Here is a 9398-nt window from a genome sequence, read left to right on the forward strand (position 1 = left end):
TCACTGACGGGGAACAAAAATGACATTTCCATATTCTACTTTTCTGACAATGAACACATTTTAAACTGGTTCTACTAGTCCTATTGGCTGCTGTTTTCTATCATTTAGAGCAGGGGTCAGCAACCTCTGGCATGCGGGCCAGGCCAGTTTGTTTACCTGCTGCGTCAGCAGGTTTGGCTGATCACGGCTCCCACTGGCCGCAGTTTGCCATCCCAGGCCAACGATGGCGGGAAGCGCCGCGAGCTGAGGGATGTGCTGGCCACGGCTTCCTGCCGCCCCCATTGGCCTGGGACGGCAATCCGTGGCCAGTGGGAGCCGTGATCAGCCAAACCTGCTGACGCAGCAGGTAAACAAACTGGCCCGGCCCGCCAGGGTGCTTACCCCGGCAAGCAGCGTGCCAGAGGTTGCCAACCGCTGATATAGAGCCTCTGCTAATGATACCACTGTTATGTTTATCTTCTAAGTTACTCATGAGGATAATATGTCCATGCCAGCCACTGACAGGGACGTGTCATTGTTCCAACAGAGCCAGTTCAGTTCAATATTAGTTAATAGAATATCGGGGTTGGAAGGGACCTCAGGAGGTCATTTAATCCAACCCCCTGTTCAAAGCAGGACCAATCTCTGCCCTAAATGGCCCCCTCAAGGATTGAACTCTCACCCCTGAATTTAGTAGGCCAATGCTCAAACCACTGAGCTATCCCTAGGTGAGTGCATCCTGTGCTACAAAGCTTGAAGCACCTTAATATTGCTAGTCAAAAAGCTTGTTAATATAGCCACTGACTTTGTGAAAATGCTCTTCTGCTGAGTGCCTAACTAAACTTCTATACCATTAATAATTTGATCGCATGGTTAATGATATATGCTGACAAATATATTTCATTATTCACTGAATTTTAAATCATATTCTTTTTTTCCAGTCTTTAATGATGTCCAGTATTAATGCTCCATTTCAGTATTGCTGCTGCCTTCTTTTGTTCAGTTTCTAAAGACTTCCCAGCATTAACACAGCTCCAGCTTTTGCTCTGTTGATACTCCCTTCCCCCACCCCCAACTCTTGTGTTTACCTTGCCACTTCCTGTGTATTTAGTACAAGATCTTTTTATATTTGAATAAACTTTCTCAAATATCGGTGACAATGTCTGTAGACCATGGTGTCTGGGTTGATGACGCAGTATTTGATTTTGCTGTGCCTTACATACATTTTGTGTCTCGGAAATTATTTTTAAGTAAATAATACCTATATAATAAATCAGGATTTTAAACTACTGTATTTGAAATATAAATAAAATTACCATATTTCTCTTCATGAAATGTTTTTAATTTCACGCATCTGTGACTTTACTGATGTCTTAACTCGCATGTTGCTGAAGACTTAACTGTACTCAGAATCGCTTATTTCTCATACATCCCAATTAATCTCCATAACTGTAAAACTGGTGGAAAAAGTATGTGTAGAAATAATCAATACCCTGTGAACTATGTGGTACATTAGATCCAAGTTACGCAGCATGGACTTCCAAGTTATGTGGCAGAGCTGCACTAAACTACCCACCAAAGTGGGAATCATGCAGCTATTTGTGGGAGAGTTTAGTAGTGCTGCATGGCAGCTGCCAGTTCTTCCTGAAGCTCTCCCTGTCCTCACAAGAATAGTCTGTCACTGGTCTTCCACTCCTCTAGCAGGCCACACAATCTGCCTTGAGTACCTAAGGCCCATGGGTGGGTAACAGTTTAGAAGTTACTGCTTTCTTTCCAGCATCCCCAATCTGGACAGTAAACTTTAGTGGCGGTATCCACCTCTACTCAGAGAAAGAGTGGCGAGCTGGCAATTTCTCTTAGCTTGCTACTGTCCCCAGTATGGAATAATCAGAGAGCTGATGACAGAATCAGGAAATCCACTGAAATGTCCATGTGGAGAACTCCCAGCACAGAGAAACAGACAGAGAGGAAGAAGGCAGGAAGGTAAAATAGTAAGTGGAAAAGCTCAAGAAGAGGAAGGGGCAGCATTTTGTGGTTTTATGTAACAATTCAGCAGGTAAATTATAGGGACATTTTTACAACCAGTTACTTTATACTGTATATGAGGTCTTGAACAAGGGAAAGACATTTAGCCATCTAAGCAACATTCATGAGTTATCCCTCTGTTGCTTATGAAGATAGCTATTCTGTTGTGATGATTATCAAAATGATCACTCAGTAATTATTGTTCTTTGTCTTGTTCTTAGGTTTATATATAATATTTATCACTGTAGTATCTGAGTACCTCACATGCAGTAATGAATTTCTTCTAACACCCTTGTGAAATAGGAAGATATTTTTGTCCCCTCTTTACTGATGGGGAATTGAGGCACAGAGAACGAAAGTGACATTGCAGAGCTCTCACAAGAATTCAGACACAGCAAGGAACAAAAGCCAGATCTCTCATGAGTTCCAGTTCTAGCAGTAAAGAATGTCTGATGCTAAGTAGAGTTCTTATTTTTACCACTTCAAATATATGCACAATATGGAAAATGTAGCAGTCTCTTCCAGGGTTGTGCAATTAATGAAATAACATTTTCAAATTTGATTTTTATACCAGAGCAGTTCAGAAACTTAACGTTGGATGTTTAGGATCTCCAAATTAACAGGAGTGTCAGAAATGATAATAATCCTCTTTATGCCATTTCCTAGATGTGGTGGCACCTCAGGAGAGCACCAAACTGCTGGCCACCAAAACAACAGTTGAATTCCCTAAAAAGTTGTTTCCTAGTTCTCATCCACCATCTGCAAATAAAGTTGAGATCAAGATCATAACTAGTGCTAGCAATGATGAAGCTTTAAAGCTTACGGATGAAGAGGTGAGGAAATTCTTGTCAAGAAAAACTTTGGTAGCATTTCCTGAGCGAGTAACACTTTCCTCACTTGAGGGAAAGGCTTCTATCACAAGAAGAGGAGGCTTGAGCAAGAAGTTGGCTGAGGAAGAGTCTTCATCCAGCTCTGAATCAGATTCTAGCTCTGATTCTGATGAAGAAGATAGTGCCTCAGAAATTTCCACTAAAACCAGAGTAGAGTTTCCAAGACGAGATCCCTTCTTTTTTGAGAACAGAACAGTGAAGGTAATGACATTGGCAGAAGAGAGCTTGTCCGAGAAAGGAGATGAAGAATATATACCTAAGAAGAAGCCCAGACCAGAATTTGAAGTGCCTCACATCAAGCAGATGGAGTCTGGTAAAACAGCAACAGCCAACAGTAAAATATTAAAGTCAGAAACAAGAGAACCTTCCGTGAAACAAAGCCCAAAAGGGACAGATTTGCAGAAGTCAATCTTAAAAACACAGGCTAAAGAAAGCCAAAAGCCAACAGCCGTCAGACTTAAGGAATCTAGGCACTTGGCAGAGCCTCCCATTGGAGCTCCACCAGCAGCAGCACAGCTAAAAGTTCCACCAGGGCCTCAGCGAGAAGTGGAACAAAAGCTGACTTTATTGAAATGGGAAGAAACCAAGACAAGGGAGGTACAGGAGACTGAGATAAAAGAAAAAGCTTCTCCTAAACTGCAAGAGGAGTTTTTGAAGGAGACACCCTTCATGGTAAACACTACAACAGAGGAGGAGATCATTCAAGAAGCTGGAGCTCAGACTGAAGAGCAAGGCACTACACAGGGTACAGCTTTAAATTGTTTGAACTATATTGGTTCTTCTGGGGCTGGGGCTTGAAATAACATTTTTAATTATATCTATATCATCAACTCTTTGATCTGGAGTCTCCATATTCTGTTATAAAGCTAGCTGATATAGCACATTGTGGAGGAAATAGTCACACCTTGGTGATAAATTCTTGCTATCATATGTACTTATGTTGAAAAACTTTCTCTCTTTTTAATGTGCAGCTTCTAGTTATGATGGTGGAAGGAAACATATTTTTTTCTTAAATCAACATTATACTTGTTAACAGATAAGGTAACCAAGCTTGTTCCCATTTCGAGGGACTGTTTTAGTCATAGTCTGTTGTAATAAAATCAGGATTTTGTTGCACTTTCAGTAGAACCACATTGAAGACAGCCAGCGACCTGTGCCCAACCTCTGGATTCTCTCCTTTTTCTTCCTGTATAACTGCTGCATACAAACCCAGTAGCTGCCTTTCTGCTGAGCTGAATGTGCCACCATCCCATTTGCTCAAATGCTGCCACTGTCTCCCTCAATTTTGCCATACCACAGATTGCAACAGATTTGGATAGCACAGGAAGATCACAGGAGCAGGAGTTAGCTGTGAGACAGGCAGACTTGTAAGGTGAGCAATATGTCAGGCCAGCAAAGGACCCAACGAAATCAATAAGATAGCCTGGGGAGAAAGGGGCACTGATGTCTTTCTCTGTCACACATCATGCCTTCCCCAAATCATCTCCCAGCCATATATCTGTATCTCGCCTAACCTTCCTGGTTATAACTGGTCTCCTTAAACAATTCAGTTTCCCACCCACAAGTTGCATGAATCCCACACCCTCAGCCCCATTGCCAGATACTTCCTGTGTTCCCCATAGTCCAATAAAAGGAAAAATTTCTCCATCCCAACTTGTTCAACACCTTCTGTGGTGCATCCTTCTCTTCCTCCAGCCCATCAGAATGCTAGGTGTCCTGTTTTTGACATTCAAAAATCTGGCTACCATTTTGCTAGCACACTTAATATAAAGAACCTGCCTACTTGCAAGGATGAAAGCACAAATAAGGCCTATTTGCAAGATCAGAATTATTTGCAAGAGGCTTAGCTGACAAGTAATGCTTTTTGCATGTCAATTTTCAGGAGACAGTGCTGGGCATAAGGGGTGCAGGTTTTATTTAAAGGAAAAGTCAACCATTAATTTGACCTACCTTCAGAGTTAGAATCCAAGGATATTTCCTTAATATTTTTAAAATACAATCACTGTTATGATTAACCTTGCCAACTTTTTGCTCTTCTACACAGCCAACGGAAGGCACTTATGAAAGCCGAAAACCACCATTCCCTATGGTTGTCTATATTTGATGCTTCTCTTTCCCCACAATACTATCTTTAGAGAGCCAAGCCCTGTAGCTTCAGTCACTCCCTTCAGTAGTTAACACCTAGAAAGTAACTAGAAAATTAAAGGAATGGGTCTAGTTAACCTCTGATGAGTTGGAGAAAGGCTTTATTCTAAAATGCACTGCTGCATCAAAGTGAAGTATGCACCATTTTCTTAACTAGTTCATATTTTAAACAGTGGCCTGGGTTCTGCTTTCACTCATTAGAGTAAATCTAGAGTAACTTCATTAAAGTAAATGGAGGCGCTACTTCTCAGTTACACCTATTTAAACCAGCAAAATCTGGTTTTCATTTAACAATTTTTAAATTGTTGCTGGTCTTTTGCTGGTCTTTTTTTATAAACAGAAGAGCAATAGTTAACAACACTGGTCACAGATTTTGTGTAACCTACATTTCCTTCCTGTTTCTTCTTTCATTTATCTGCAAACACAGCAGTCAGACCAACTTGCAAGACATATTGTACATTTTTCCTACTTAGAAATCTGTACTTTAAATCTGCTTCATCCCATAAAGTGGAATAGGAATGCTAAACATCCATCAAAACAAATGTGCCATTAGCTGTTGGTAAGTAAAATTACGAGCAAAGTAACTCAGAAGTGTACCTCCGACTCACTTAACAAGAACATCATGTGAAAAGCTCATTCTGCTTGAGAGAGAGTGCATATGAAGATTGAAGTATGGGGGAAGAACTCAGGAATAAAGTCTTCTTTTGAGGAACCAAGTGCAGTGCATCATGGACAGGAAAAAGTGAGATTGTTCTTTCCTGAGCATCTGTCTCTTGACTTAGAAGGACCCTGTCTTGCAGGTTGACTGTACTATTTTCTAAGCTAGCTTATTCTTTGAGCTCTTTCCAGCAAAGATTGCAACACCTGGTTCAAATATGTATGTAGTGGTTTCTGTTGTGATATGTGTCCTGCTAGGAACTGAATAGAAGGCACTAGATTGTTTACCTTCATAGTTCTACCTGCCATTTAAACAAAATTGTGATTTGTTACACTTGCAAGAGTCTCAGTTATAAAATGCAACAGATCCATGTGTTGAAACATATGGTATCACTGCACCAATATAGGAGGATTAAGGAGAAAACACAATGTTCTATTTCTTGCTTGTTTGTTTTTCTGGGAGACTGTCGCATTACCAAAAAAAACAAATAACTGTAGAAGGTAAAGGTTTTGATATAAAATAAACAAATGCAAACCACTGCATACAAGTGGCACGAACTTTTATTGCTAGATTGCACTTAACTTTCTTTCTGACTGTCAACCCTTTTTATATAAAAGTACAGGCTAGCATAGGAAATATTGTTTTGCTTTTCTTGCTCTGGAAAAAAATTTCTCACAATTTCCCTGTGCGGTAAAGTGAATTGAACAGTAATGTTGTTATAAAAGATCTTATTTAAACTAGTGTAATCTTTTCTAAAGTACAAAAATTAATGTCAGCTTTAGTATATGTGGTATCAGAAATTTAAGCTTTTTATTATTCATTCAGAATTATCTCTTTAGAAGAGAAAGCCAGTGTGAGGTTTTGAAAAGAATAAAGCGTATACAAGGAATTTCATATTGTGGGGGTGGGGGAATTGAAATATAAAGTCCTTGATATATTTTCTGATACAGCCACAGTTGAAATAATTTGTGGAAGTCCTTTTTGTAACTAGGTTTTTATTAGAAAGATCATCAGCTTAATTTGTTTTAATGTCCTTATTTTGTGGTCTGACATGATAGATATAAATGTGTAATTAATGCTCTTTTGCATCTCTTGGCTTGCTAAGAGTGTCACCTAATGTTCTGGCTGTGGGAGGAACCATGTAATAAAGCTAAGTGACATTAAGTATATACTAGGCAACATTCAAGAGAGACAGACTCATATCCATCAATAGTAAATAATTTGTGTGTTGAAATAAAAGCACTGTTGCTAATTTTTTCCACTGTAAGGGAGTCATATATTTGGAATCCTGTGGTAGTTGATTCAAGTAATCTGTTGTTCTGCGTTTTCATTTAAAGACGTGTGATGTGCTTCTTTGGTATCTTATAAGATACAAACAGAAGTTTAGCAACTTAAGCCTTACACTGTAGCTGCTGACTTTTTTGGGTTTTTTTTCCTTCTTACATGAATGAGGAGTCTCCAACTGTATGGAACTGATGCAGTCAGAAAGAGTGTTATCTCTGTTCTGGCATCACTAGATTCACTAGTCTTATTTTTGTTCCACAGAGACCAAAACAGCTGCTGCATCTGCACAGGAGGAATTTGATAATTCTACCTACAAGAACCTCCAGCATCATGAGTATAACATGTATACCTTTGTGGATTTTGATGTGGAGCTCTCACAATTCAGACAGCCTCAGCCATCTTCTGGAAGGCTGTCACCAAGGCACTAAAAGAGCCAAGATGAAAACAAATGTTGAAGCCTATTTGAATGAATTGCTCTGACACTGCTGCACTGTCCATATTGTAAAAAATAAACTTGCAGTAATTTACGCTGATGGTTTTGATGCGGTCTTCTTGTCTATCAGAGTCACTATGTGTTAGAGTCCATTAGTGAGTTACAAATCAGTCACCCTGACTTCTTAATTAGCTTTTCTAGATCCTAGTGCATATTGACACAAGATGTAGTCTAAGCTAGGGGTGGCCAAACCGTGGCTCGCAAGACACATACAGCTTTTTTACATTTTAAAGTGTGGCTCATGGAGGGGCCCCCCCATTCTCTGCCTATCAGGCTGGGGGGAGGAGCTTGGGGTTTCTGCCCTGGGGTGGGGAGATGGGAGTAGCGGCTTCTGTCCTGCGGAGAGGGAGGTCTCGGGACTTCAGCCCTATGGGAGGCATCTGTTGGGGCTCAGGGCTTCAGCAGGAGCAGGGCTGAAGCCCCGAGACCCTCCCTTCCTACGAGGCAGAAGCCTTAGCCCCACCACCATGCCGCAGGGCTGAACCCTGCTCTGCCTGGACGCCCTGGCTCTTGAACTTCTGAAGATTGTCATATGCAGCTCAGAGGGTCAGTAAGTTTGGCCACCTCTGGTCTAAGCTGACTACATCTCAAATGTTAGGTATCTGATTCTAAACTTTGGCCTTGATCCTACCGTCTGATTCACAGCAGTGTTTATTTTGAAGGAAATCAATGAATGTGCATCTGTTTGTCCATTATATGCCTCTTTGTATTATTATTTATTTTATTACTTTTATTCTGATAGTGTCCACATTGTGATGTTCTCTTCATACAAGAAGACAGTCACTGCTTTAAAGAGTTTATGCATGCTGCATGGAGTGAGGACTAAAGCCTTTGGTTGAAGATGGGGCTATGGTAAAGAATATCCTTGTTGGTAGAAGCATGTGAATATAGATTTTCCTTATCTCCTTACATAACATACAAAATGGAGACACTCCTAGAACTTGTAATAGAGCAAATGAAGGGGCACCCATAAAACTGATCAATTACAGCTTTAGTTGGTTCTATGCAGGTTCTCTGGAAAAAAAGCTATTTAATATTTAAGGGAACAACAGTTGGGCAATTCTTAATCCATTACATCAATTAAACTTTTAGGGGTATTATCTCCGTGTGTATGAGAATTGAATATTTAATAATTAAAGCAACAGTGATTGTGTGTTCAATAACTCCTTGTGCTGATGGGCTAGGCGCTTTAGCGCATAGCATTGGGACCATATTTAAATTCCTACTGTTCTTTCAGAATAAAAGTAAAAGTAGCTGTTGGGTTTTACTTAATCTATGAAAAATGTGCTGTGATGGGAGAAGAGTAGTCTTCAGTTCATAAATCCTGTGTTAATTTATATTGGTCCTAGTAAATGTATATTTTTATCCTATTAGTAATCACCTTCCATCCACTGAGAAACTACTTCGATGGTTGCCAGCCTATGTGTGTTTAATTCCACTCTGGTTTTCTTGTTCTTTCTCTTTTAAAAATTAATTGGCCTTCAAGCAATGTGCTTTGCAGCAAACTCAGAATTTTCCATTACCTGCTTTTACTTTTACAAACACTAGAACAAGTTTGGTCAAAGGGAAAATGAAGTCAGCCAGTGGACAATCTGGATATTGGCCACAAATCCCTGGGTGCCATTAATAGAACAGTTATTTATATCTTCACCCACCAAAACTAATTTAAAAAGCATTTTATAACCGTAGTAAGAATGAGCAAGAGGCCCACATGAATCTGTTGCTTAGCGTTTTAAGTTAGGAACCAAGAGAACTGTTTTCTTTGCTAATAAAATGAAAGTAAGATGCACATTAATCCTCCATTAACTACACTTAGAGCTGTGAAATTTAAAAAGCAGCAAATGGAAAATACAGATCAATGTGTTTACTCTTCATGCACATTTATACTAATAATGTTGACACTAACATTAATGAAACATCAGGG

At 39.8% G+C, this 9398-nt stretch overlaps 1 protein-coding gene across 5 annotated transcripts in view; it reads left to right on the top strand.

Annotated features, from left to right (window-relative positions):
- Positions 1–7508, top strand: part of NDUFV3 (NADH:ubiquinone oxidoreductase subunit V3) — an 85048-nt gene extending 77540 nt beyond the window's left edge. For all 5 annotated transcript variants that reach the window (XM_045002568.1, XM_045002570.1, XM_045002567.1 and 2 more), the window contains 2 exons: positions 2671–3639; positions 7243–7508. In XM_045002568.1, coding sequence (XP_044858503.1) covers positions 2671–3639; positions 7243–7409 — 1136 coding nt within the window. In that variant the 3' untranslated portion in view covers positions 7410–7508. The remainder of the gene's footprint in view (positions 1–2670; positions 3640–7242) is intronic.
- Positions 7509–9398: the final 1890 nt, after the last annotated feature.

This window comes from Mauremys mutica, chromosome 1 (assembly GCF_020497125.1).
Source record: "Mauremys mutica isolate MM-2020 ecotype Southern chromosome 1, ASM2049712v1, whole genome shotgun sequence".
Classification (NCBI taxonomy): Eukaryota; Metazoa; Chordata; order Testudines; family Geoemydidae; genus Mauremys; species Mauremys mutica.